General features: G+C 53.5%; 9 protein-coding genes and 1 non-coding gene across 10 annotated transcripts; 7 read left to right on the top strand and 3 right to left on the bottom strand.

Annotated features, from left to right (window-relative positions):
* Positions 1-589: 589 nt before the first annotated feature.
* Positions 590-1,622, top strand: QC762_502790 (uncharacterized protein; the record flags this gene model as incomplete). The annotated part of the gene is made up of 2 exons (XM_062890706.1): positions 590-1,225; positions 1,284-1,622. 2 exons carry the CDS (start codon positions 590-592, stop codon positions 1,620-1,622), a joined length of 975 nt encoding a protein of 324 aa, XP_062741458.1.
* Positions 1,623-1,951: 329 nt separating this feature from the next.
* TRM6 (tRNA (adenine(58)-N(1))-methyltransferase non-catalytic subunit trm6) lies at positions 1,952-4,272 on the top strand. The gene is made up of 2 exons (XM_062890707.1): positions 1,952-2,149; positions 2,232-4,272. The coding sequence occupies exons 1-2, from the start codon at positions 2,064-2,066 to the stop codon at positions 4,201-4,203; spliced, it is 2,058 nt and encodes a 685-aa protein (XP_062741457.1). The 5' UTR covers positions 1,952-2,063; the 3' UTR covers positions 4,204-4,272.
* Positions 4,238-5,458, bottom strand: ARC18 (subunit of the Arp2/3 complex). The gene is made up of 3 exons (XM_062890708.1): positions 5,198-5,458; positions 4,659-5,054; positions 4,238-4,590 (listed from the first exon to the last, which is right to left on the bottom strand). The coding sequence occupies exons 1-3, from the start codon at positions 5,201-5,203 to the stop codon at positions 4,414-4,416; spliced, it is 579 nt and encodes a 192-aa protein (XP_062741456.1). The 5' UTR covers positions 5,204-5,458; the 3' UTR covers positions 4,238-4,413.
* Positions 5,459-5,758: 300 nt separating this feature from the next.
* QC762_502820 (uncharacterized protein) lies at positions 5,759-9,134 on the top strand. The gene is made up of 3 exons (XM_062890709.1): positions 5,759-6,475; positions 6,567-8,991; positions 9,062-9,134. The coding sequence occupies exons 1-2, from the start codon at positions 6,462-6,464 to the stop codon at positions 8,083-8,085; spliced, it is 1,533 nt and encodes a 510-aa protein (XP_062741455.1). The 5' UTR covers positions 5,759-6,461; the 3' UTR covers positions 8,086-8,991; positions 9,062-9,134.
* Positions 9,135-10,869: 1,735 nt separating this feature from the next.
* On the top strand, positions 10,870-14,310 carry QC762_502830 (uncharacterized protein). Its single transcript, XM_062890710.1, has 2 exons — positions 10,870-12,723; positions 12,782-14,310. The coding sequence occupies exons 1-2, from the start codon at positions 12,253-12,255 to the stop codon at positions 14,042-14,044; spliced, it is 1,734 nt and encodes a 577-aa protein (XP_062741454.1). The 5' UTR covers positions 10,870-12,252; the 3' UTR covers positions 14,045-14,310.
* Positions 14,311-15,385: 1,075 nt separating this feature from the next.
* On the top strand, positions 15,386-18,280 carry QC762_502840 (uncharacterized protein). The gene is made up of 8 exons (XM_062890711.1): positions 15,386-15,757; positions 15,822-15,978; positions 16,045-16,151; positions 16,218-16,591; positions 16,642-16,980; positions 17,033-17,880; positions 17,931-18,037; positions 18,099-18,280. Exons 1-8 carry the CDS (start codon positions 15,495-15,497, stop codon positions 18,145-18,147), a joined length of 2,244 nt encoding a protein of 747 aa, XP_062741453.1. The 5' UTR covers positions 15,386-15,494; the 3' UTR covers positions 18,148-18,280.
* Positions 18,281-18,322: 42 nt separating this feature from the next.
* On the bottom strand, positions 18,323-18,414 carry QC762_0073510. The gene has a single exon. It is a non-coding gene; the product is annotated as a tRNA-Glu (tRNA).
* Positions 18,415-18,830: 416 nt separating this feature from the next.
* On the top strand, positions 18,831-21,044 carry MET32 (transcriptional regulator of sulfur amino acid metabolism). Its single transcript, XM_062890712.1, has 3 exons — positions 18,831-18,994; positions 19,080-20,251; positions 20,318-21,044. Exons 2-3 carry the CDS (start codon positions 19,529-19,531, stop codon positions 20,732-20,734), a joined length of 1,140 nt encoding a protein of 379 aa, XP_062741452.1. The 5' UTR covers positions 18,831-18,994; positions 19,080-19,528; the 3' UTR covers positions 20,735-21,044.
* A 1,157-nt stretch (positions 21,045-22,201) lies between these two features.
* QC762_0073490 (uncharacterized protein) lies at positions 22,202-23,535 on the top strand (the record flags this gene model as incomplete). The annotated part of the gene is made up of 3 exons (XM_062883776.1): positions 22,202-22,428; positions 22,474-23,222; positions 23,285-23,535. 3 exons carry the CDS (start codon positions 22,202-22,204, stop codon positions 23,308-23,310), a joined length of 1,002 nt encoding a protein of 333 aa, XP_062741451.1. The 3' UTR covers positions 23,311-23,535.
* QC762_502870 (uncharacterized protein) lies at positions 23,529-25,271 on the bottom strand (the record flags this gene model as incomplete). Its single annotated transcript, XM_062890713.1, has 1 exon — positions 23,529-25,271. One exon carries the CDS (start codon positions 25,269-25,271, stop codon positions 23,529-23,531), a length of 1,743 nt encoding a protein of 580 aa, XP_062741450.1.
* Between the last annotated feature and the right edge of the window lie 503 nt (positions 25,272-25,774).

Raw genomic sequence — 25,774 nt, 5'->3', positions numbered from 1 at the left:
GCCGTTGAACTGTGTTTTGTTAGCGTGGTAAGGTATCGAGATAGCTAGAAGAACCGTTGTGTTTCTGTTGATCGGCCATTTCGTCAGAGGCCTGGGGACGTTTGTCATTTGGTCCAGGAGAAGTGAAGGCCCAATGGAGGGGTACCCGCCAGAAGGAAGAACAGGTTCTGCTTTCTTCTTCAATGTTCACCATAGACCTGCCAACAGTTCTGCCTGCATAATTAGTCCGTCTCATGGCTCCCGAGTATGTAGTGCTCTGACGCTCTCCTTGCAGGTGATTGTCCGAGAAGCTGCAAGACATCCCGCCGGTGGTCTTGTCACTGGCTATATCTCTCGGTCTTTTCTCTCTCTTTCGATCCCCGATGTTGTTGCGCCAGAGCCTCCAACCCATCCAGCCAAGACTCCACCAGCCCAATACAGTCTTCTATTCTTAGGCCTCTGCTTGCTTTGGGTACATTGCGCGTGTATCTCGCCCCTCCTTGTTTGTGGAGGAGAGAGACATAAAATGGACTCGACCGACGACCTCTTTTTCAAGCTTCTCTTCTTGTTCCTTTAGATCACAGCCATCTTGGAACCGCACATTATCGCCATGTCCTCTTACTCGATCCCACTCTCCCTCCTCATGCTGCTCCTGCCCCGCTCCTCCTTTGCCCAATCTTTTGTCGGCGGCACCTCTCCCTTGTCTTCTGCCCCCTATGGTCTCCCGGCTGCTCCCTTTCTCGAGACCATCAGGGGATTCAACTCCATCTCCAACGCCTCATTTCCCATCACGGGGTACAACCTCTCCATCCCCGCCGGGGCAGCAGATGGCACCGCCTCCCGGGTGCAAGGCTGGGCGTTGGAGATAGGAATCACCCCTGATGTTTCCCTTTCCGGTGTGGCGTCTACCCTATCCGACAAAAAGAAGCAGTTCATGACGACCACGACGCTCAAAATCATCCCGCCTGACGAGGGGCTAGTTCCGGGGTATAATGCCAGCACCTGGAGGGTTTGCGCCATGGTGTTCACGGGCGGGTTGGTTCAGGGGACGGGGAATACGAGTAAGATTCTGAAAGATGGTGGTGATGGGGGGTGTGAGCAGATGCTGCCGAGTGATTGCATCAATCAGTTACAGGTGAATGGGTTGGCGGGGAACGGGGGGAAGGAAGGAGGTTGTAGTGATGTGAGTGTGCCCGCGGTTTGTCAGGAGTATTTCAGGTTGGTGGGGGTGGAGGGCGATAGTCCTGTTGGGACGGGTTATGGTTAGTATTTTGTTCTTCTATTGCGAGAGGCTGAGCTGACAACGGATGGTAGAGATTACGCCGATTAGCAAGAATGAGAACGGCGGGAACCCGCTGGCTGCGGATAGGAGCTCATTGTTTTTCGCGGCTGGGTCGAGCCCAACAGAGAAGGGGAATAGCTCGTCGATTCGGGAGGCTGAGCACATGATCTGGCCGGTGCTGATGACTTGGACGCACTTTGCGGAGAGCGGCGAGGTTCATGACAGTTCGGGATCGTTGAGCTGTGTCCAGGCCAAGCAGACAGTCAATGAAGAGGCTAGCTCTGAGGCCGGGCAAAGAAAGACGTCGAAGTTGGTGTTGGCCATGGGCCTGGGTGTTGTTGGGGTTTTTGTTGTTGGTTGAGCTTGTCAATGGAGACACAGGGCCGAAGTTGAATGGTTCAAGACAGGACGATGTGATGTTGTACGTGGGCTGCCCGGTGACGGGAGATGCGGGAAGGACAGGACTGTGGATGAAACAAGAAACAGTAGTTGGAGTAGACTGGTGGGGTTGGTTATTAAACTAATGCATAGATTGTCATTGATTTTAACTCTCAGTATACGTGCTATTCCGGGCAGTTGTTCAGTGAAAGCGATAAGCTTCCAGGTTTCTTATCAGTGGCCGTCAAGGTACCTGCTCCCCAGGTCCCCCAACCCCGCCAAAAGCGCCCCGCATTGTGCTGAGGTTGCAGCCCCTTGTGGAAATTTTTTCTGGGCCTCTCGACGGGAGTCGCAATTGATGCATCCATGCCGTTGCATCTGACCTTTGTCAATACAGCTTCACCGTGTTGAGACTGTGTACAGCATGCATTCCCTCATCCGCCCCAATGCCTGGGTTGGCCTCAAGCTGCCCTCAGGGTCAACAAAGATCATCCAAATCGTTCCAGATACGTAGGTTCTTCCCTCGCCTTCCCAACCCTTTGCGACGGCTGGTCGGCCAAGCCATGGGCCATTGTTGACATTGAATCAAAAGGACGATCTCCCTAGGAAAATATGGCGCATTTCCCGCAAACCTTGTTCTCGGTCGCCCGTATCATCTCACCTTCGAAGTATTAGACAAGACTCCCGAAGAGGCTTTTTCCCGTCTTCGAATTGTTCCCGCCAGCGAGCTCCACGCCGAGGTCATCGCCGAAGAGGATGAGGCCGAAGGAAAGACCACTGCGGCAGACCGAGATGCCAATGCGGTGCTGACCGCGACCGAGGGCGAAGAGTTCAGTTTGGTGGACGAGCAGGGTAATATCGTTGCTCGATCCGGCCGCGAAGTTATCGACGACAGCGCCATCCAAAAGTTGACACACGATGAGATCGAGGAGCTCAAGCGGGAGGGAAACAATGCCGGCAAGGATGTAATCGCCAAGCTGATGTTATCTCATACAGCCCTCGACCAGAAGACGACGTTCAGTTTGGCCAAGTACAAGCTACTCAAGACGAAGAAGTACATCCGCCGCTTTCAGGTCGTCCCCATCGACGTCGCTACTTTTGCGCAATGGCAGTTGGAGGAGAAGGATGCTAGCAAGATCATGGACATGCGCGCCGAAATGTTTGGGCTTGTCGGATGCTGGGGAAATGTGCACTACGGCGGCGAGGACAGCATGATTGACGACCCCCACTCTCGGACCGACCAGGGCGAGGAGACGTGCGTTCCAATTCAACCAGATGAGCTCAAGGGCAGGTGGCTGGTGGTTGACGATACCTGCGGCATGTTGGTGGCAGCCATGGCTGAGAGAATGGGGGTCCTATACCCAAAGGAGGAGGAGGGCGAAGACGCGACTGTTGCTGAACAGGCACCGGCAAGAGAGGCCAAGCAGGCGGTCAAGACTGACGCCCAGACTCAGAATGGAACCGCGCAGGAAAATGGGGATGTTGACATGGTAGATGTGGTGTTGGAAACGACAGTACCTGAAAGGCCCAAAATGACAACAACCAACAAGAAGCAAAAGGTTAGGCCCAGGGGGTCCGACTTTGCCATTCCGTTCTCCCAAACCAATACCCTCACGGTCATTCACAGCACCAGCCAGCCAAACCTCTCGCTCCTCAATTACTGGAACTTTGACATCACAGCACCAAATCACCCACCCCACCCTCTTCTCAACCACCTCCTCAACCTCACCTGGTTACAACTCCTCAAGCCTGAGCTTGACACCTCATATTCTACCGAACCACCGACAGCGTCGGCAGAGGAGCTGGCTTCATGGAAGCCTAGCCGTCGGGGTAACTTTCACCGGAAGCGCCGTCGGTTTGCGCGCACTCGGTACATTGTCGACTCAACGCGTGCCGGTAACTTCTCAGGTCTAGTTTGCGCCTCGTCCATGGACCCCATCTCCATTCTCAAGCACACCCTTCCACTGTTGGCAGGCGGAGCCCCTGTTGCCATCTACTCGCCCTCCATTGAGCCATTGGCTGCGTTGGCTGACTGCTTCAGCGTCCCCCGGCGCACCGCCTGGACAAGCGGGAACGTGCCCGAGACGGTAGGGAAGAGCCTGGAGGAACTGGAGCGCTGGGAGGGGAACGAGCAGTTCCCGTTGAATCCTACCTTACTTCAGGGCGTGAGCATACAGACCAGCCGCGCTAGAAGATGGCAGGTGTTGCCCATGAGAACACATCCCCTTATGACGGAGCGTGGAGGAGCCGACGGGTATGTCTTTACTGCGTGGAGGGCAAAGCCAGCCGAGGGCAGAGTGGAGGCCAGAGGAAAGTTCAAGAAGATTCAACCCAGCAGTAGCAAAAAGGCTGCCAAGATAGACGGAGAGGGCACGCCAGCTGAAACACCAGCGACGGGCGAGGAGGAGGATAGTGCTACGGTTGGGAAGCGGAAGAGAGCCGACACCTTACCGCCTCTGGATACGGAGGGGACTCCGGCTCCCGAGAATGCTGCAACAGGTGATGTCGCGTCACCGACCAAGAAACGGAAGGTTGACGGTGAGGTGAAGGTGGAGGAGGTATAATCATGGTCAAGCAACACGGAAAATCACTCAAGAGGGGGTTTATAATCTCAGATACCCAGGCCCTCGACACAGCAAAAATTGGATGGGTTGCATCCTGGCGTCGGATAGATACTATTTGCAGAATTAAAAAGTAATTTTGTGCTGCGCCCGCTCACCACCTTGAATCACTGTAGTACATTGTTATATGTCTTGTCAAAGAAACAAACACGCTTAAAGACCCTTGCCCATGAACTTCCTCTTGGTGAAGCTCAACCACCACTTGCTCGGCCGTGTCTCATCATCGGCATAGACCCTCGCCAACAACCGCTCCGCCAGCTCTTGTCGGACTTGCATCATGTACTGCCTAAGGACCTCGGCGTCTTGTCTGTCGCGGGGAGGCTCGTACATCTGGTTTCCAACATCCAGTCAGCTTATCCTTCAACTCAACACAGCAACATTGAGGGAATGGAGTGTACCTGTCTCAACGGCCAGCTCGGGTCGCCCGGAATGGCAAAGTTGGTATCCAACGCCAAGTTGTTCACCTCCTTGGTCGCCTCCCTCCTCGACGCCGTCGGCTTGATCTTGCCCAGGCAGTCCGAGACGAACCAAATGCCATAGATTAGCAGCCGGTCGGCATGGCCCTGGATCTCAAAGTTGCGGAAGAAGGTGTTGGCGCGGAAGAGAGCGAGGACCTCGTCGAGGATGTCGTAGGACTCTGAGTCCTGGTCGGGGGACTCATTCTCGGGGAGGGCCGGCTCGGGGAAAGGGAGCGGGTAGACGGGGCCGCGGATCTTGGTTCGGAGGGGGAGGAGGGGGAAGTTGCCTATTAAACGGGGCGGGTTGGGGTCGGTGTTGAACATGGAGTTGTAGGCCTGGTGGTGGCGGTGGGAGACATGTTAGCGAGCTGGCTGGCAAAGGTAGAGCTTGGGAAATAGGGGGTGAAGGCGGTGGGACGAAGCCAGCTCGGAGATAGGGGCTCGAAGTGAATTGGATTTGGGAATGGCAGTTTGCGTACAGGCATCTTGACGGCCTTGCGCTCTCAACAGAGCAGCTTGTTTTGATGTGTGATGGAATACGAATGCGGTTCTCGTCAGGGAGCTTGGAGCTTCAGTGCCAACTCGGCTTACGCAGCTTAGGTCAATCAATCAACGGTCGCAGCCTTGCGGGGTTGACTTTGGTGCTTCGCCAGGCTGTTGCTGGGGGATCTGGCACATGGCCAACCTGGAACCCTGACGTCGAAAGTGGAGACTGTTTGAAATGTGGCGCTGTGGCTCACCATCTCCCGGGCTAGGTGGCTCGTGAGTTTATCAGATTGTGGCTTCAGGCATCAAGACTTCTTTGGTTACCTTATACACGTGACACACCAAGACTCATCGCAGGCAGCCACACCACTTCCTGCGAGCGGCTGTGCGAGCAATGGGGCGGCGAGTGTGGATAAGCCCGGCTTAATTGGTCGGCTCACCCCGGTTAAACGAAAGGTGACCCTTTCTTGGCAATTCATCTGATGACGCCAAGCATTTGCGGTTTTGTGTGCCCTCCTTCCTGTCGGGCCTTGGTCATCCTTGGTCACGCATGATGAAAGTGACACTCAGCTAGATAGAGTGCTCCGAGATTGCTTTTCTTTTTGCGGATGTTCTGGGTGTTCTGGGTGTTCTGCACATTTTGGCGGTGAACACAAGAGAAAGAGATCTCAGATCTTGAGACACTAAGAGCCCAAAGGCCCGACGGTGACGAAAACGTTGAGGATTTCGGGCTCGTGGCTGGGCTGCGATCGAACACGTCGATGCCTGGTTGCCGGGCTAAGCCGCATTGGGCGATCATGTCACGGGATTCCGTGTACTAGCGTGTCGCTGCAACCGGCACAATCGGGGCACAATGCAAGCCTGTTGGCTGCAGAAGTGCAAATTGTGTGGGCGGTCGCCACGCCCGCAGCAGGCAGGGCGGGCTCTCATCATGAAGAGGGGGTTTTCTCCCACCCCCCGTGCCCTACCCGGTCGCGTTTCTTAAACCCAGCCCTTTCCCGTCCTGCCCAGCTCTTGGTGGACAAAGAAGACACACTGCTGCTGTCGCATCACGATAACAACAACAACACACGACAGTTTGCCATTTTCTGCCACCTCATCGCCTGATCGCTTTCCTTGGATTCGGTACATCTTGTGGATGTAGGTGTGTCTTCCTGTGGGCCCCGTTACGATAATCGCGTCAACAGGGCTGCCAGAGAATCCACCCACCGCCACCCCTGGTAAGCCTCAAGGCGACCACAAACACCGATCCGCTCCATGCTCGCAATTGAGTAAGTCGAAATCCCATATCAGCAGCGCCTCCCGACATAGCGCCATAGGCACTCCCTACTGACACGCGCTACCCCGTTGCTCCTCCGACAGCTCTCTCTTCAGCGGCAGCTTTCTGGGTCAGCTGCGCAACATTGCTCTCATGACGACAACTTCACGCGACGCGGGCTCCTCGCCCCGTCGCATCACCGAACCCACCCCGCCTCAACTCAACAGTCGCCCAGTGTCCCCTCCGGCCCCGGAACCAATACCAAGGTCCCAGCCAAAGCCAGCAAGTCCCAAGGCCCGTTCATCACGCCGTGGTCCGCGGCCCGGCACCCGCATCATACGTCCCGATCCAGGCTCTCTGTACGACATCATGCACGACAATGCAGGCACTTCCCTCTACGCCATGCCCATGTGCTGGACCGACCGGCACTCGGAACTCCTTGGCGTCCAGTTCGACAGGCGCCCCACCATTGAGAAGCCTGTCCCAGAGAACCTCGACGGCAGATGGCTTGAGCCCTCCCACATGGCGCGCGTCTTGACGACAGAGCTGCAGGTGCTCGTCCAGCCCGAGCCGTCGCCTACCAAGCTCTTTTGCAAGAATCGCGCCATCAAGCATGTCATGTCGACCCTCTTCCCTCACACCTTGTCCAAGGCAAAGACATCGGCCGAACTCGACCTCTTCTTCGGCATGAAGGCCTTCCGAAAAGCGGTTCGTCTGCCCTGTGTCTGGAAGAGCGCTGCCAGCCGGGATGCCTCGTTCGACTCCATGGCTACACTGGATCCACACACACTCGTGAGATCCGACTCCGAGTATGCGCCAAACCTCCCTATTCTGGCTTATGTCAACCGGTCGCAACTTGCCGCCATTCGCAAGAACCTCTTCCGCATTGCTTCTGGCCCCAACGGCATATTCAACGAGCCTGTTGCACGGCTGCAGGCCTTGCGCTCCAAGCTCTTGATCCCCGCCAACATCGACCATGACCCCTACATCGTTGCCACCCTTCTCGCTATGGCGCAAGCACACTTTTACCGCATACCCGCCTACAGTGGTAGGATGACGCCGAGCAGCTCGGCGCATGATAGCCAGAGGGGTGTTCGATTGCGCATGCCGCAGTTCCGTGACATCAAGGTCCAGCTCATCACCCACGACGAGGGACAAGAAAGCGACCCCCACTTCATTATCTATACGGCTGTCATCACCGCGGCATTCTTGGAGAGGTTCATGACCCCTCACAAGACCCCTTTGGTCGACAGTGAAGACGGGCTCGGTATGAAGATCACCTACACGCCAGTCAAGGTGTGGCCTATTCTCGGCCTCAAGGAACGTCTTGCCAAGGCCCTCGGGTCAGAGATTTCAGGGGTTTCACCATTTGACAACCCGGAGTTCATCGACCTTCACGGCCCCCTCGTCGAGCCTGCGCCCGAGCAACTGCCTGTTTTTGCTCACATCATCAGCCAGCGCAAGCTCAAGCGGCGTCGTGATAAGGAAAGGCAACCCCTTGAGGAGATGTTGAACAGTAGTTTTGAGGAGGAGCCTCCCAGCTCGGACGACCGACCTGTGCTCAGTCCAAGTGCTAAGAGGAGACGGACGGCGAGGTCGGTTGGGACCTTGGAGGTTTGCTAGGATTGATCTTCCTAGCTTTTTGCTTTTGCTCTGCCTGATTTTCGCCGCATCATCACAACACATTCGAACATGACAGGAAAGGGATGACGGAGCTGAAATGAAACGAAAAGGGAATGAGTCGACTGTAAATAGCAAGGGGGTGTTTTTTTTTCTTCGATTTTTGATGTATTGTACATGTGCCCACGGATACCCCGCTTTGCTTTCTTATAGCAAGGGTTGGAAGCCTGGACGACGGCATAAACGCGCCTGATACGCGGTGGATATGATGAAGCATGATGGTAGGCAGGCGTTGACTGGAAGCATTACTGGATTTGGGATTACGGAGGCTTATTAGATATCTCTTGCACTTCTTATGTACAAGCTGTCGGCCATGGATGGGCCAGCAATGGTTTTGTCACAGCCTTGATGACAGCTTTTCTCTTTGGACATGACATCGGCGTTTTCTCTCATGATTGTTTTCTCCTGCCGCATTATCATGAAGGAATTGGAAAGGAAAAGTGTCCCCACTGTGGAATGCCGTCTGACAAGGGTGGCTAAGACCAAGGGTTCATTCGTCTGAGGTTGTCACGGCTGCGGCCCGTTGCAGATCCCTGCGAGCCTCATGGGATCCTGTAGCGGCAATGACATCAATCTCGGCGGAAGAAGCAACGGTGGAGCATGGGCCATCTCTTGTTGTTCTGCAGAGGAAGCTGACGATGCCTATTAGTATATAGAACCTGCTATAACATAGCAAAGCCATCAGAGCCAAATGTGAACTTAGAAAAGCAAATCGAGTTGCCAAGATTTTCAACACTACTCGCTGGGGCTGACCAGCCGATTCTGAAGGCCCGGCGAATAGCAAGATCATAAGATGATACTTGAACCAAGACAGACATGAAAGAGCCAAGGACAACATACTTTGAAGAGGTAGCGTTCTTGGAAGCTAACTACCTACTTTGAGTACAGATATAGAACAACACTAGAAAGGTACATGTAGCTGAACTGGGCACCTATTCTTGACAGGTCATTAATACTCTTTTAATATCCGCTCGAAGGGCGAAGACGTCCAGAAAGATAAGATACTTTAGCGTGTGAAGACATCCAATTCTGCCAGTTCCGAAAAGTATTCCTTCATTGATAAACAAGCTGAACGCTTTACCATACTGGGGACATGGGAAAGATCTGTAATTCAGGGCGACTGCTTGAGCTTTACCTAGGTATGATGACAATTTATTTTGACAACAGATGAAAAGATGATACCTTCTGCCACTAGTCGTTCCGCTTCATGGAATCAAAAGCTACCGGCGAATGCATTGTATTGGATTCAAGAGACAAACATTGGTCAATGGTTCCCATCTACGTACCATGTATCACTTGCGATTTAGGGTGAACTGGGAACTGATCTGTAAACAGTGTTATAGGTACCCAAAGGAAGGCAGGTGAAAAGCATCTCGATCTGAATATCTAAGTGGGAACGGACCAGATCCCATGGACTCCCTAACATCGGAAGCATTTCCAGCTTTGCACTTACTTATTCCGATGTTCAGGGGTAAAACAACTCCTTGCTGAAAAGGGAAGTAGCCGGATGCCTGACGACAGATCGTCAGGGCAGGGCCTTTTCCAAGTTAGATACCTGGTTGTCCCAGTTGAGCGCCTTTTCACATGCTCAAAACGTACCTGAGTCTCGGGTACGGTGACATCCTAGTTGCTAATAAAAATCACGGCCAACCTCACTTGTGGAAATCTGGGGAAGACATGTACCTATACAACGTCCTTAGCGTAGTCTGGCGGGTGCGGGGTGCATTAGCTTTTTCTTTCGGTGACCTCCTCCCCTCTATCTGTTGGTTCTGGTGTCTCCACTGGAGCCAGTTCTTGGGAGGTGTAGATTTGGCTTGTGAATGGCACCGAGAGTCTTCCTGGCAACGTAGATGGTGGTGTTTTCTTGTCTCTAATCGTGTTCAGTGTGTGAGCTGCTTCTAGGTGTCCCGGGCTCCGGGGTAAGGCAAGGCAAGTCACAGCTTGATATCAAAAACATACAAACCCTCGACCCTAACTGCCAGAAGAAATCCTTGTTTACTTTGAGATGGCATTCGCACCTCGGCAGCATCCTGACCTTGATGTGATTGACATCTGAAAGTTGGAGATGAAGGTTGATGAGTTGACTAGGTACCGGCGCCACCCGTCGTCGGAGAATTCAAACAAGAGATTCCTACTGTGATGAGCTTGGCCAGGCACTAATACACCCCCCCGCACTTGGGTTTCTCCAACAACCTGGAAGGCAGGGCAGCACGACGGTGGCAGGGGCGGTTCGTGTTCGTCATCGGGGAACATGAAGAGTCTAGGACGGGATTGTGATTGAGTGGAGGATGCTCCGAGACTCGAGACTCGAAGATCGTACGAGCTCAGTCTAGCTCTAATGCTGTGGACTTCCATGGGATATCGGCGACTGTGTACGGGTGGTGGGCCCTGGCATCTTGTGCCCTTCCGAGTCTCGGGCTTTTGTGTTGTAATTCCCATTACCATCGTGGAGACGTGGACGAGTCGCTATATTGGCCAACAGACTGCTTTGCAACATCGTGTCAGTTGGTGGATACCCGAGTCTGAGTTCTTTTCTCCTTGAGCCCTGGTCAAACGTTGAACTCACGAGTGACCATTGTACAGACTACGGATGGTCTGCCGTCATAGTGCCAAGGAGCTATTCATGGATGGCGGAGCGACGAATGCCTTCCCCAGACCTGAATGGCGTCGGCTGTCGCAAACGGATTGGGAAAAGAGGACCGGCTTCCCCGCAATATCTTCCCCAACTCTTCGACAACCCCACCCTGAGCACAACTTCCCCAGATCCGTCCGAAGTCAACCTCAGCTCAACTCCCGTCCCGTGCCTTCCAACTTCCCACGTTGCAGCAGGGACCAGGCGCTGGCACATCTCGCACCGACTGCATTGTCCGACTCTTCCACTGTCGCGGGTACACACAAGGCGCTGTATAGAATAGCCCTCGTGGGTAAGGTACCTTGACGCTCGGGGCGGCAAAAATAATAATTACCTTAATATCACTCAGTTCTTTGAATCCAAGAGATCCACTTTTCCTCAACAGTTTCCCTGATCCTCACCACCATATCCTCGCTTGACCACCTCACACCCCGGTGATTCAGGGCCGTCGTTCCAAAATCTTCTTCTTTCCAAGGCGTTGACTGCCACTTTTACCCCTCACGCAGGACCGTTGCGAGCGCGAGTACGGATTGCGGGGAAGTGTGCCTCGATAGTGCCTTTCCTCTAGCGTACCGGCCAGTCGAGGAAATGGATCTACAGCACACGATCTACTTACCGCAACTTATTAGCTTTCTTTCTAACGGTTCAACCTATCCCCTCAAGCCGAGGCTCCTCTAGCGTCAGGCACCAAAAGCTTCTTCACATGCCCGTTGGAGTACGGTTGACGACGGCTTCGCAGTGTTTTTGTCGACTGCTTTCTTGCGCCTTTCCACTCTGCTTTCTCTTCGACTCATTAACTACTGGATGCGCGTAAGAGGGAGCGCTAGACATTCTCAGTACCACCTTCCACCATCCGCCAGACCGCCAGGTGACCGCTGGCGTTCTCGGCCATTGCCATTCCCCCACGGTAAGGGCTGGGCGAGTGGGAGGTTTTCATACCCAACCCCCAGAATCTTGCGGTACCACCCAAGCCTCCAATGGCTGTTGGCGCAGGACCCCGGACTTCATGTCTTGTCCTAACAATCATTTGTTTCCTGGACTGTACATAGAAACCCAGAGCCGCTCAGAGTGAAACCCCAAAACCAGATCACTGCGCCTCGGAGCGGTACCGCAACGGCAGTCCGCCCGATGCTGCCCGCGGCCGCTTGCCCATCCTGTACATATCTCCTTGATGCCAGTCAGTCAGCTGGCTTGGTGGAGACCATGTCCGCGTATGTACATGGGAGCTTTTTCTGGGGAAGCCTGCCATGTCACGGTGACCCACGATGGTGGAGTGCAGCAAGACGGGTACAAGCTCTTGTCGTTGAGATTACAGGTGGACACAAACTCCGTGGCTGTTGAACAAGATGGAATAGCAGAAGAGCTATATAGATCTCGTCCCTCGCCGCCCTCCTTGGGTATGAGGACTCGTCAGCCAGGGAATCTCATCCATCTTCCTCTCACCCCTTCCTGTTCCCTCTTCTTGTCCGGCAAACACCATGAAGGGCGTCGCCACTCTCGTCGCCGCCGCGGCCCTCGTTGGCCAGGCCCTCGCTGCCCCCCCTGAGCCTCCCACTCAGGTTTTGGAGAAGAGAGCCAGGCCCACTGTCTCGATTGCTCAGGGCAATGTTGTCGGTGTCAGCCGCATCAACACGGAAGCCTTCAATGGCATTCCCTTCGCCCAAGCCCCCGTTGGTCCTCTCCGCCTGAAGCCTCCCGTCAGAACCACCGCTTCGTTCGGCACATACGACGCCGGCGGCATCGCCGCTGCCTGCCCTCAGTTCTTGGCCGATACCGACTCGGAGGATCTGCTCGCCAAAGTCATTGACACGGTTGTCAACACTGCCCTGTTTCAAAAGGCACTCAAGATCAGTGAGGACTGCTTGAACATCAACGTGATCCGCCCAGCTGGCACCAAGGCCGGCGATAAGTTGCCAGTCCTGTTTTGGATCTACGGTGGTGGTTTCGAGGTAAGCAAAAAGCCATAAGGTGGGAAAGCTCAGAACATTTGACTAACATTTCATGCAGCTTGGATGGAGCTCCATGTATGACGGAGGCCCGCTTGTCTCCAATGCCATGGCCGCCGGCAAGCCCTACGTGTTTGTTGCTGTCAACTATCGTGTGGGCGCCTTTGGCTTCATGCCCGGCAAGGAAGTCCTCCAGGACGGCTCTGCCAACCTTGGCCATCTTGACCAGCGCATGGGTCTTGAGTGGGTCGCCGACAACATTGCTGCGTTTGGCGGTGACCCAGATAAGGTCACCATCTGGGGCGAGTCGGCCGGTGCCATTTCTGTGTGGAACCAAATGTCTCTCTACGACGGCAACATCAACTACAAGGGCAAGCCCCTGTTCCGCGGTGCCATCATGAACTCGGGCAGCATTGTCCCTGCTGACCCCGTCGACTGCCCCAAGGGCCAGGAGATCTACGACACTGTGGTTGCCCGTTCCGGTTGCGGCGGTGCTGCTGACACCCTCAACTGCCTGCGCAACTTGCCCTACGAGACTTTCCTCGAGACCGCAAACTCTGTCCCGGCCATCCTCTCCTACAGCTCGGTGGCTCTTTCTTACCTGCCCCGCCCTGACGGTGTTGCTCTGACCGACAGCGCCGACCGTCTTGTCAAGGCTGGCAAGTACGCCGCCGTGCCCATGATCATCGGCGACCAAGAAGACGAGGGCACCCTCTTCTCGCTTTTCCAGAAGAATGTCACCACCACCAGCCGCCTCGAAGACTACCTCAGGGGATACTTCTTCCACGGCGCCACCGCGCAACAGATCAAGGGCCTGGTCAGCCAGTACTCGCCCCTGATCTCAGCCGGCTCACCCTTTGGTTCCGGCCTCTTCAACGAGATCTACCCCGGCTTCAAGCGCCTGGCTGCTCTCCTCGGCGACATCGTCTTCACGCTCACCCGCCGTGTGTTCATCGAGTACGCCATCGCCGCCAACCCCAACGTCCCCGTCTGGTCCTACCTGGCCAGCTACAACGAGGGCACCCCCATCCTGGGCACTTTCCACGGCAGCGACTTGCTGCAGGTCTTTTATGGCATCCTGCCCAACTACGCGAGCAAGAGCATCCAGAATTTTTATGCCAACTTTGTCTACAACCTCGACCCCAACGACGCGTCGGGCGGCACCAGCGCCAAGAGCAAGGTGAAGGAGAACTGGCCGACGTGGAACACCAAGGACAAGAGGCTCATTCAGTTCTTCAACAACCGGAACGGGTATCTGAAGGATGATTTCCGTGAGGGGGCCAAGCAGTACATTGCTGCGAATATTGATGCTCTGCATATTTGAGGGAGCTGGCTTTGAAGGGGTTGGTTTTTTTTTTGGGTTGGTCTTTTTTCCTTTTCTTTTTTTCCCCTTGACATCATTCATGGGAACGAATGTCATCACTATCTATGGGTGGCCGGATGGAATTGCGACGGAGGATTAGGGGAAGAGAAAGGAGGCGGTAATATGATCAGGCCACGCTTTGGGATAGGATAATCTTAGCCGTGAGTCTGCTGCTGGGATTCATATCTCGGCAGGAGCTGAATGAAGAAGAAAAATTTGATCAAAAAGCATTATCGTTTCCTCAGGTCTCGCAGTCGTGTGTCTTGCAACACGGACGAGCCCAAAAAAACCCGAAGCATCAGAGATACTTATCATCGGGTTCGGGTACCGCTAGTTGTCTAACGGGAAAGTGTCTTGGCAAGGTAGCGTGCGATAGATTCAGGTTGATATCGTCACGTTGGGTCAGCCAACAAGTCCGGGTACCAACGTGGCACTTGTGGCGGTTCAACGCTCGAGCCGAAGCGTGGTTCTGTCGAGTCTTCGGTACGCCTCCGAGGCTCCGAGCAATTTATTTTGTGAGGTTTGGTACCGGCGGGTGTTAAAGAGATGATGATGTCTTGCGTTGGGGGCATTTATCCGGTGTTGCCACTTGCGATCCACACTCTTGCCGGATTGATCTCTATCGGCAGGGAAATCTTCTGATTGAACAAGAACCTTTGGCTTTCAATTGCCACGTTTCCATTTATTTGTTTGTCATGATAGCTGGTGGTGTCCTGCCTAGGTGGTTAGGTAGGACGCCATAGTCCAGGCTCAGGGGGAGAAAAGGGAGGAGGGGCGGGCATTGAGCAATGTGAGTGGTTCGGATGCAGAGAACCTAAGCGGGCTGCCGATGCAAGACCCGGCAGAATAGATTGCCCGTCCTCGGCGATAAAAACAAATCGAAAGGCATTGCTTAAAATAGTGTCTTTATATAGTAGTGGCTTTTCTAGACCTTGGTGAGGTTATTGCTTCTTTAGGGACATGGAGGCAACTGGGAAAATTGATTGTGTAACTCGCCACGTGCCCTCCGCAGTGGCATTGCCTTGTCCTTGTCAGGTCCAATATCAGCAGAGGTGCATTGCGTTCCAATGGGAGGACGATTAGGTATGCAACGACATTTCTGGAACTGGGGATCGGATGTAACTGCTGGTGACTTTCCAAGGGGAAGGCAACCTGGAATTGGGGAAAGGGCCTCGGCCAGGCCCACATCGGGGATATTAAACTGTAGGATGGCTCTGTTCTATTTAGGGAATCAATATAAGTATGAGCTCCCGTCGGTCATCAACGGTGCCGTCAAGCTACCTCGGCCAGTCGACGCGCTCTGGGTCTCCCCTTCTTTCCGTCGATTCTGTTGCTTTCCTTATTCCCTTTGTTGCCCGTGTTCTTTTTTCCCCTCGATTCCTCGACACTCCGGCGGAAAAGCCCATTCAGCATGCTTCTTCGATCAGTTCTTCTTACTGTCGCCAGTGTCCAGGGGCTGGCCTTTTTGGTGGAGGGCGGCCCAACGACAGCGAGGTCAGGGAGGCCTCTGATCGTGCCGAGGTCGCATGATCTTCACGAACGGCAGCATGACGGGCAACTCCAGGGCTGGGTGAAGAGGGATCTGGTCAGGGATGGGGTGACGTTGCCTGTGAGAATTGGCTTGAAACAGGGGCGGGAAAAGGAGGAGCGGGCGCACAAGTTGCTAATGGACATGTGTGTGACTTTTCTGTTTTTCTTTCTTTTATTTGGGGAAAAGGCTGACGTGAAAACGGAGTAGATCGAATCCGAAATCGCCGAACTACGGGAAGCACTTGACTGCTCGAGAGGTGGTCGACTTCTTTGCGCCGGGAACACAGGCGGTGGGCGAGGTCAAGCAGTGGCTGAAGGCCTCGGGCGTGGAAGAAAGAAGGCTAGGATTGTCGGGGAACAAGCAGGTGAGTTTACACAGGTCGAGTGATTGGGAAGTTGAGGGCATTAACGTACTGACGGGTGCGAAATAGTGGATTCAGTTCAACGCGCCGGTTCAGGAGGTCGAGAAACTGCTTTTTGCTCGGTTTCATGTTTATGAACACCCTGAATCTGGGGTAACAAACATTGCCTGTTCAGAGTGAGCGCTTGTTTTCCAACGCGTTCCTTCCATGTCGGATCATCTTGCTGACGAAATGCTTCACAGATATCATGTTCCTCACAACATTTCGCATCACATTGATTACATAACTCCCGGCATCAAATTGATGGCTGGTGGATATGATGAGAAGATTGTCAAGAGGATGGTGGGACGGAGAGGGTCGGTCTGGTACGATAGTTGGTACGAGAAGGGAAGACGCCCGGGTGACCGCAAAGGACGAAAGAAGGGGGGCAAAGATAAGGATAAAGACAAAGATAGAGGCAAGGGAAAGGGACAGGGAGGATCAGGGGCGACAAGCACCAGCGTGTCTACTCCTACTGCCACCAAACCAGCCGGAAATATCCAGCCGGACCAGAATGAAGATGAGTTCGAGGTAACAGAGGGCTGTGATGTGGACATCACGCCTCAATGTATCCGAAGTAGGTTCAAAATGTTTGACTGAGAGATGTAAGCAGCTAATGGGTGATAGACCAGTATCAAATCCCAGCTGGAACGAAAGCGACTAAAGGCAACGAGTTGGGTATCTTTCAAGGTCTTGCTCAGCACTACAATCAACAAGACATGGATACCTATTGGAAATATGTCGCTCCATGGATCCCGAAAGGAACTCATCCCGAACTCAAGTCGATCAACGGCGCCGAGGGCCCAATTGAGGATCCCCAGCTAGCAGGAGAAGAGGCCAATCTTGATTTCCAAGTGGCTATTCCGTTGGTATGGCCTCAAAAAACTGTTCTGTTCCAAACAGACGACGAATGGTACCAGCAAGACCAGACTCGTGCTGATACAAGATACCCTGGCTTCTTCAATAGTGAGTGGCTTCATTGCTAACGTGTCTTGATCAAATACTGACGAGATAAAAGCCTTCTTTGACGCCATCGATGGCTCCTTTTGCACCATGGCCGCCTTCAATCAGACAGGAAATTGTGCTGACGACTCCTGCCGCGATCCCGAGTACCCGAACCCGAACAACGACAGATACGGTTACCAAGGCGACTTGATGTGCGGCACTTACCGCCCAACAAACGTCATATCCATCTCCTATTCGGGCTTCGAGCACGCCTGGCCAGAGTCCTACACCCGCAGGCAGTGCATGGAGATATTGAAGCTTTCACTGCAGGGGGTCACTGTGGTAGAGTCCTCTGGCGACTATGGCGTCGGTGGAAGGAGGGGGGACCCTCAGGCTGGCTGTTTAGGCCCGAATAGAGAGGTGTTCTCTCCAAGAATCATGGGAAACTGTCCCTATGTTTTGAGCGTGGGTGCTACACTGGTCAAGGCCGACCCCAAGAATAAGGGCAAGTTCATCGAGACAGCCACAGAGAGATTTGCTTCTGGAGGGGGATTTTCAAATGTCTTCATGAGGCCGCCATGGCAGGAGAAGCACGTGGCTGCGTATTTGAAGCGGGCCAACGTCACAGAGCTGGGATACAACCTAACGGCTACAGCAGCCTCCACGCAGTGGGGATGGGAGCCAAGTTTGCTGGGCAGTGTGCTGGGAAAAGAGAGGGGCAAGAGGTTCAACAAAGGCGGCAGAGGTTATCCTGATGTTTCGGCCATTGGAGACAACTACAGGGTTGTTCTCAGAGGATATGCTGATAGCATGAGTGGTACCTCGGTGGCGGTACCGGTTTGGGCTTCTATCCTTACTCTAATCAACGAGGAGAGATTAGTCCGAGGCAAGCGGCCAGTCGGGTTTATCCACCAAGTTTTGGTCAGTATCTCGAAGGGTGCGATGAAGAAATAATGCTAACTACGAGGCAGTATGATCATCCCGAAGTGTTCACTGACATCACTTCTGGATCAAACCCAGGATGTGGGAGCAACGGCTTCCCGGTGAAAGAGGGTTGGGATCCAGTCACTGGACTTGGGTAAGCTTCAATAAACAGTCTTGGTTTTCGTCAGAGCTCTGCTAACAGTAACATGTAACAGTACGCCCATCTATCCCAAATTATTGAAGCTGTTCCTGAGCCTGCCATAATTTCGCCACATACAATGGCGTCGATGGGTTTCAATAATGGAATTGTGGGAGGGGGCGTTATGGGTTTGATTGAGCAAGAAAGCATAAAAATAGCGAGGCAGTCTCCAAAAAAATAAAAATGCACGTGTATCAAGATGATGTGTCTGTGCAAGTGAGAAAGTGTGGGAAAAAGAGACTCGGATACCGGGAGTCGAACCCGGGGCTGTTGAGAGAACAGACACTTCTGAGAAGTGAGAGTCAACGATGTTACCGCTACACCATACCCGATTAAATCGATATGGTCTCCGATTTGTTGATTGCAGCGACGAAGGCTAGATTTATAAAACATGAAGCAATGGTGGGAAGTCTGATGCATTGCCCGCCCCCTGAACCCCTGAATTGCTCTAGCCGTGTGCAAGAACATTGCCCAACCCGCCAACTGTTTGTTATTGGATGAAGCGGAATGTTGCAATCCTTTCAAAAGTAATCCGAGTTGGCTGCTCGTGACCAAAGAGGTCGGCAGAGCCTCATAATGATGATCTTCTGCCTCTTTTGCCAGTATGCGAGGTCCCAATGTCAGGCGGTGTCGTTCTGCACCTTACCTAAATAGCTTACATGTATGTTCAGCGCCCAGACAGCTTGTGTGACCACACGGCGCGCGTCTTACACCGGTCTATCCACAATAATTGGTCCCCAAAGTCTACCTGAGGCGCAGCACTTGAAACATCTGGATTGTTCTGGCCGGCGCCGCGCCGTGAAAGACACTTCCTGGAGTTTTTCGTCCGTCTTTCAGTTAACTCGGTGTCTTCGTGGCTCGGTGGCGTCACGCCATGCATGTACATCACCGGGTGCTTCTTAGCTTCGATAGGTGAGCGACGTACCAGCCATCGGAAGGGACCTCTTGGTGGCGTGGCAGAGACCGAATCGGTAGCTCAGATACTGATATCTCACAGAAAGCATGAGAGACGACTGACTGCCAAGGGGGGGGATCTCAACAAGACGTCAGGTATATCATGCTGATTTAGAAAAGAGGCGTTCTGCCAAGGGTACCACTGCAACTCCGCGCCATGGTCTGCGGTGTTCAGTCTTCTGTCAGTGGCTTCCACGGGTCCAACAATGTCGCACCACATCTGACTTAGGCTTCCCGTGCGGGATGAGGTAAAAAAGAAGAAATACCAGGGCTCGGCATGCAATAAATGACCGGTGCTAGCTTCTGAGAGGCTGTCGCCAAGGAAGCGCGTTTTGCGCGATGCCTATTACGGCGCAGCCACACCTGTTCAAGGGACGGGGGTCTGTTCAGCTGAGATGCGGACCAGGACTAACGGGCCCAGTCACACTGGACACTCTCTGTCTTTCCCAGAACATCTCACTTTCCTGTGTTATGTAGGGAATTGCTGAAGAAATGGCGGAACAATCATCACCGAGATCTCATGATAGAAGACAACAGTACCGCGATGGACTGCCCCCTTTCTCGCTCCCGCCGTCATCCGACTTTCCGCTTTCTGGGGCCGACGATAGAAGCCCCCAGGCAAGCGACCTACACTCCCCCAGCTCTGTCTACTCTTTATCCGCTGCCAGCAGCCCCGGGTTCCAACCGGCGTGGAATTCAAAGCTGTCTTCACAACACCAAGACTCGGGATCCCAGGAACAGTATTACGCACGGAAGCCATTGCCCGGATCTCCGCCACAATCATCCTCTCCATCCCGATTCGGAGGTCAGCTTCCTCCCATCACCAGTCTTCTTCCGCCCGCTTCCCAGTATCCCCCCTCACTACATCCAAGCCATTATCCCGCGCATAGTGGGCCTCTAGCTCCGCCCGCCGGAATGGTAGCTCATCAGCATCAAGGGTATATGCCCCAAGGATTTGGTCAACCGCCTCCGTCACTCCCATCAATAGGCAGTTCAGGTGGGCCATATCATGAGTTCAACGTGCGGGTAGGAGGGAGTGTCTATCCGGTGTCAAGAGAGTCCTCTCAGCAGGATCGACCATTCAAATGTGATATTTGCACTCAGTGTTTCAGCCGAAACCACGATCTCAAACGACACAGAAGGATACACTCAGCCACAAAACCGTTTCCTTGTCCTCACTGCGACAAGTGCTTTTCACGCAAAGATGCCCTCAAGGTATGTCTTTTGGCTGTCTTGTACCTATTAAGGAAACTGACTAAAGAAAACTTGCCATTGCTTCAGAGACATCGATACGTCAAGGCGTGCAGTGGCAAGAAATCAAACCCGGGGTCTGAATCCTCTTCTGCAATACCGACAGGCGAAGCCTCAACTGCGGCCGAGGAGGACGAAGACGACGATGATGAGCAAGATGCTCCAGAGTCACCCTCATTGCTACCTCGGAAATCAATTCCATCCACCCCTTCACAGCCACAGTTGACCATGAAGGAGTTAAAGCCAAAGGAGCCAAAGGTACCCAGGTCCATGTCATCCAAGTTTACTTTTACTAGGCCATCACCAAAGATCATAGTGCCAGCTCTGACATCAACAGCCTTGACTCTTGCCATCCCGTCTACACACCTTGGAAAACGGTGGATCATCTACACGCTCGAGGAAGGCGAGGCTTCTGCGCCGGAATATCGCCCGTCGCAAGATACCTAGCGTCTCACAGCTTCACCGTCAAGTCCGATTCGGTACCAGAATGCACAAATCCCGAATGAGATCACGAGCGGGTGGGATCAGGGCTTAATAGACACCGGGATGATGTCAACAGGTTTACTGCCTAGGTACCAAAACGACACTCGATAGCGTCAGAAAAATGGAACAGCAAGACTATGAAGGAAAAGGGACGCAGAAAAGACAACACTTGGAAGGGCTCACGCCCGAAGAGGTCAGAGTAAACAACACAGAGATGTTCAGCAATGAATAACGATACATATGAACAAGCAGCCAACTTGACTTTACGGGCGGGGGTAAGGGGATCATGGCTTTAATGGCGTTTGAGTGAGGGAGATCTGTCGATAGGGCTTACACAGCTACTTTCAATTTGTACATGAATAGAGATGGAAATATACATACCTACTGAAACTTGGGGGTCCCAGGTATTTAACCCCCTGTTTTCTCAGCACTCGAAACAGCGGAGCCTCAATAAGTTAGATACGCAAGGTAGGTAGGTAGGGTCGAGTACAGCGTACCCGCAACTGTCTGAATCACTCAAGAACAGTACCTCGGTTAAATGCGCTTATGACTGGAGGAAGGCTCGGGCAGCCAGCTTTGCAATCTATGGATAGAAACTTGTTCGAAAACTGAACTCTTGCCCACTAGCTTACAGCTAGCTTTCTCCTGCCCAGTAAATGTTGATCATTAACCCCCCTTTCAACAACCTACCTCCGGCATTCCCCTTGCCTCTACCGACAGCGGAACTCACATCCGAATGCCCCACTCAATCTAGAGCAATCTGCCGGTGTCAACGAGGTTTGCCGAGCAAGAAGCGAGAGAGCTTGATATGCAGCACACAAGCCCATCCAATTGCTTAACTGCCGTGACAGCCTGTTGTTTCCTGGTCTGTCCTCGGGTTCGGAAGGAGAGCCGAGTAGTGCACAGGGATTTAGACGAAGCTTAAATGAAAGGCCACCAACCCGAGTACTTGCTAGAGATTGTCTTCCTACTTACAGTTTGATCAGGCCTTGTATGACATCCTGGCGGCAACCAATCGGTATCAAAGTTGCCGCATGTGGCAGAATGGATGTGTCCTCTGTTTACATAGTGATTGTTCAACAGCCAGTAAAAGATCTTTGAGAGGTAGAAACATTTGATTGAGGGGAGGGATAAGTATGGTTATTGGACGAACCAAACATTCAAGAATGCGGGGATATAGAGCTGGGACGAAGGCCCAAGCAGGTCATGCCGACGTGGATGATGTCTGGATAAAGGGGAGCTATCAACGCGGTGGTGCCAACCACGCTGGGAATGCATCCTGTAGGCCGGCTGTCGCTCTGACCCAAGGTTGAATGAGAAGAATAGCAGAATACAAAGACCCGTCAGGTATTTAGACCTGGACTCGACCTGTTTTGTAGCCTTGTCTTGTTCCCACGATCATCGTGGATTATCGTCATCACAAAGAACATCATGAAGTGGAACTCCCTCGCCGCACTTGGGTTTGCTGCCCCGGCCCAAGCGTACCTCCGTTTCGGGTGCGCAACCTTGACGGTTCAGCGCCTTGATCCCATCGTCGAGCCCGGAAAGGTCCCCTCGTCTCATGTCCACCAAATCATTGGCGGGAACGCCTTTAACGCAACCATGGATCCCAAGGTTGACATCGCCGAGAAGGCCACTTGCACCACTTGTTCCTTCAGGTAGGTATCCTTACCTCTCATCGAATGTCATCATCTTCACACCAGGCTAACCCAATTTACAAGCGAGGACTTTACCAACTACTGGACCGCCGTCATGTACTTCAAAGCCCGCAACGGCTCCTACAAGCGCGTGGGACAATACCCCAACGCCCTACTCGGCTCCTTGACAGGGGGCATGACAGTCTACTACCTCCAGCAAGACTTCAACTCCAACGGTAAGCAAAAGATCACCGCCTTCAAGCCCGGCTTCCGCATGACCGTCGGCTCGCCTACCGCCACCAACGGCAACAACCCCGGCCTCCGCTACACCTGCCTCAAGGACGTCATGACCCGCTTCCCCGAAACGGCCGATTTCCCCAAGGAGCCTTGCCCAGCCGGCATCATGGCCATTCACCACTTCCCCGCCTGCTGGGACGGCAAGAATCTCGACAGCCCTAACCACCAAGACCACATGTACAACACCGGCAAGGGTGCCTTCACCAACGCCGGCCCATGCCCCTCCAGCCATCCCGTCCGGATGCCGCAGGTGGCGTTGGAGACAATGTGGGACACCACCCCCTTCAACAACAAGGACCTCTGGCCTACAGATGGCTCTCAGCCTTTTGTCTGGAGTTATGGCGATAGCAAGGGATACGGGACCCATGCCGATTATCTGTTTGGTTGGAAGGGCGATTCTCTGCAGAGAGCCATGGACTCGACGCCGCTGTTGAGCAACGGGATCAAGTCGCAGAGCGTGGCGCAGGCCAATAACTGCAAGCTGCAGACCACGACCGTGAAGGAGAACATCGATGGCTGTAAGTTTTCCCCTCTTGATTGTTTGCTCTGTAGAGAAAGTTCAGACTAACAAGAGTAACAGGGCTTGACAAGCTTCCTGGCATGTGAACGAACTGGAATCCTATATGGAGGGTGTGGAAACGCGTGCGAGAGAGTGTCTGAAGGAACAGTCTTTACATAATGCCTGATATTGTCTATCGCAAGAACGTATATATCTCGGATGCTGAGTCGTGGCTATTGAAGTCATGGGTAGTGCAAGAACTCGACGCGAACAGCTAAGGTATCCAGGTTCAGCTCCAGAGCATCAAACTGTTGCAAACCGGCCATTAGGCCTGCCCCAGGTGACTCTGCACTCGTGTGCTACCTGTAACTGACCCGCCTTGTGATCCTTCGCCCCTTTCGATCCCTTCGGACAAATAGATTCCGCAGCCAGACCCCGTGGTGTATACCTTGTTGGGTCTTTGCATCTCGACCTCTACCCGTGTGATCCGATCCTCTGCACCAACCCCACTCTCGGTGTCAACTCTTACCTCAATATCCCTAACCTCTCTCAAAATCTCGCTGACAGTGGCATCGCCCCTGACACCCCTGAAGATGCCACCACCGAACACCTTGCCCGTCTCCAAAGGGCTGAGCGTAACCGGCTTCTCAAGCCTCCACCAACCCCAACTGAGACTCGCCACAAAGAGCAACCCCAGTATTGCAACCGCCAACGCTGGGCCCAGATACTGCTTCTCGCTCCAAAACACCAAGACCGGAACCGTTTTGGTGACTTCAAAGCTCTGCCTCTCGGTACCCCTGCCCACTCTCTCGGCCACACGAAACTGCCACTCGTGCAGATTTGCAAGCACATATTCTGTCGGGCTGTCCCAGATCAGCCCACAGCTGATGAGACTGTGGTTCCCAAAATCCCAAGGCTCAGCCCTGAAGAAGACGTCGGCCAATGTTCCCGGCCCCGGTCCAGCAAAGAGCCATTTCTTGAGGGTCGGATTGAAGGTTGTGGTCGCATTATCGTACATGTGTCCAGAGACAAAGGCTTGCAGGCCGGCGAGCGGACCGACTCCCGAGCTGATCGGCGTGGTGAGGGAATCACCGGCGGAAATGTATGGTGAAATGATGGGCAGTGACTGATTGAACTTGAGAGCAGAGTGATCAAACCACGCGGTGGAATTTTGGATGATGACGGGATGTTCCACCACGGCGGCGGTGATGTTGCAGCGATCGATTTTGACAGTAGCTTGGCAGTTGCCCTCGAGCTTGTCAATGTGTTTGGTCAAGAGAGTGAGTAATGGTTCGGACCGTTCGTCGGCAACTAGCTCGGCTCGGATGTGGAAGACGGTGGCTTTGTGTGAGGCGTTTGTTGACAAGTCCAGGGGTTGGTAAGTGGTAGGGGCACACGTGTATACAAAACCCGCACCGCGGACCGACCCGGAGCAAGTGCCATCGCATACATATCCTTCCGTAGATGGTACAGTGATGGAGTCATTGCGGTACCAGGCTTGGGTTTGCGACATGACCCTCCTGTTGTGAATGACTGTCCTGTCTGACTGCCAGTTTCCCGACCATCCATCGGGTATTCTGTTGGCAATGTCAAAGAACATGTTCTGCTGGACAACCCGGTTCTGAGCCAAGGTGTGGGTTGATCGCTGAAACAGAGGGCCCGAAGCAAACTGAACGAGGTATGCGATAGTACAGATGAGGGTTACTTTGCGAGCTTCGGAGCCGGACTTGATGGCGGGCCAGAAGCCGAGACCGCGGCCATGATCCCAGATGTAATGAAGCTGGGAGAGTTGAGTGCCGCCCGAAGCACAGAGCCAGAAACGTACGGCAATGCCTGCGGCCAGAGCAGAGCTGAAAGCCACATTAGAGATGGCCGAAAAGATGGCGAGCCACACAGCCGGGCTGATGCGCCAGGTTGAGACTTCTTGATCGTGAGAGACGGTGACAACAACGGCTGAGCAGATGATACAAATAAGAATGGCCGAGAGCGCCACGATTTCGAGCCAGGGGGTCCATGTGCGGATGGATCTCTTTTCCTTTGGCTTTTCGTGAATATCGACATCTGCCATGGTGATGGAGGGAACAAATCAATTTGAGGTAGATAGGCAAATCAGTTAGCCGGGGAGGACCACGAGGGTGACGACGATCGGGTTTGCCATGAATGATGGGGTCAGTGCTATATAACGAGCCTTCCAGACAAGGCTTCGATCTTCTCGAAAAGGGACAGAGATCTCCTTGCGGGTCATCTAGAATACCGACAGGCAGAAAATACGCATCTCACCCTGTTCTCAGATAATGCACGTACTATACTTACCGGTAAAAGGGTGTCATCGGGGTTCAATGCCGCACCGCAACGGCGGGGGGTCTTCAGCTGGTTCTTTCACCGAGCGGTCTTGCCCCATGATTGGCCGCGGTTCTGTAGACAAGATGTAACGATCAACATCCGTCTCGATTATGAGTGGCCACGACGGTTGCACCCAGAAGTGAGCTTAATATGTTGCTGCGGCACAGCCATTCAGGGGGGTTACTGGCCTAGACCACAGCGACCGGCATTTCCCTTCACATGGACCCT

This window comes from Podospora pseudocomata, chromosome 5 (genome assembly GCF_035222375.1).
Source record: "Podospora pseudocomata strain CBS 415.72m chromosome 5, whole genome shotgun sequence".
Classification (NCBI taxonomy): domain Eukaryota; kingdom Fungi; phylum Ascomycota; class Sordariomycetes; order Sordariales; family Podosporaceae; genus Podospora; species Podospora pseudocomata.
This window is presented reverse-complemented; position numbering and strand designations above follow the sequence as displayed.

Excerpts from the sequence above, each read along its gene's own strand:
- TRM6 (XM_062890707.1), top strand. The coding sequence starts at position 2,064 with ATGCATTCCCTCATCCGCCCCAATGCCTGGGTTGGCCTCAAGCTGCCC. Across the intron at positions 2,150-2,231 it reads ATCCAAATCGTTCCAGATAC|GACGATCTCCCTAGGAAAAT; the intron begins GTAGGTTCTTCC and ends TTGAATCAAAAG.
- ARC18 (XM_062890708.1), bottom strand. Across the intron at positions 4,591-4,658 it reads CGAGCTGGCCGTTGAGACAG|ATGTACGAGCCTCCCCGCGA; the intron begins GTACACTCCATT and ends GTTGGAAACCAG.
- QC762_502830 (XM_062890710.1), top strand. The coding sequence starts at position 12,253 with ATGAAGGGCGTCGCCACTCTCGTCGCCGCCGCGGCCCTCGTTGGCCAG. Across the intron at positions 12,724-12,781 it reads TCTACGGTGGTGGTTTCGAG|CTTGGATGGAGCTCCATGTA; the intron begins GTAAGCAAAAAG and ends CATTTCATGCAG.
- QC762_502840 (XM_062890711.1), top strand. The coding sequence starts at position 15,495 with ATGCTTCTTCGATCAGTTCTTCTTACTGTCGCCAGTGTCCAGGGGCTG. Across the intron at positions 16,981-17,032 it reads ATACCCTGGCTTCTTCAATA|CCTTCTTTGACGCCATCGAT; the intron begins GTGAGTGGCTTC and ends ACGAGATAAAAG. Across the intron at positions 17,881-17,930 it reads GGTTTATCCACCAAGTTTTG|TATGATCATCCCGAAGTGTT; the intron begins GTCAGTATCTCG and ends ACTACGAGGCAG.
- MET32 (XM_062890712.1), top strand. The coding sequence starts at position 19,529 with ATGGCGGAACAATCATCACCGAGATCTCATGATAGAAGACAACAGTAC. Across the intron at positions 20,252-20,317 it reads CACGCAAAGATGCCCTCAAG|AGACATCGATACGTCAAGGC; the intron begins GTATGTCTTTTG and ends CCATTGCTTCAG.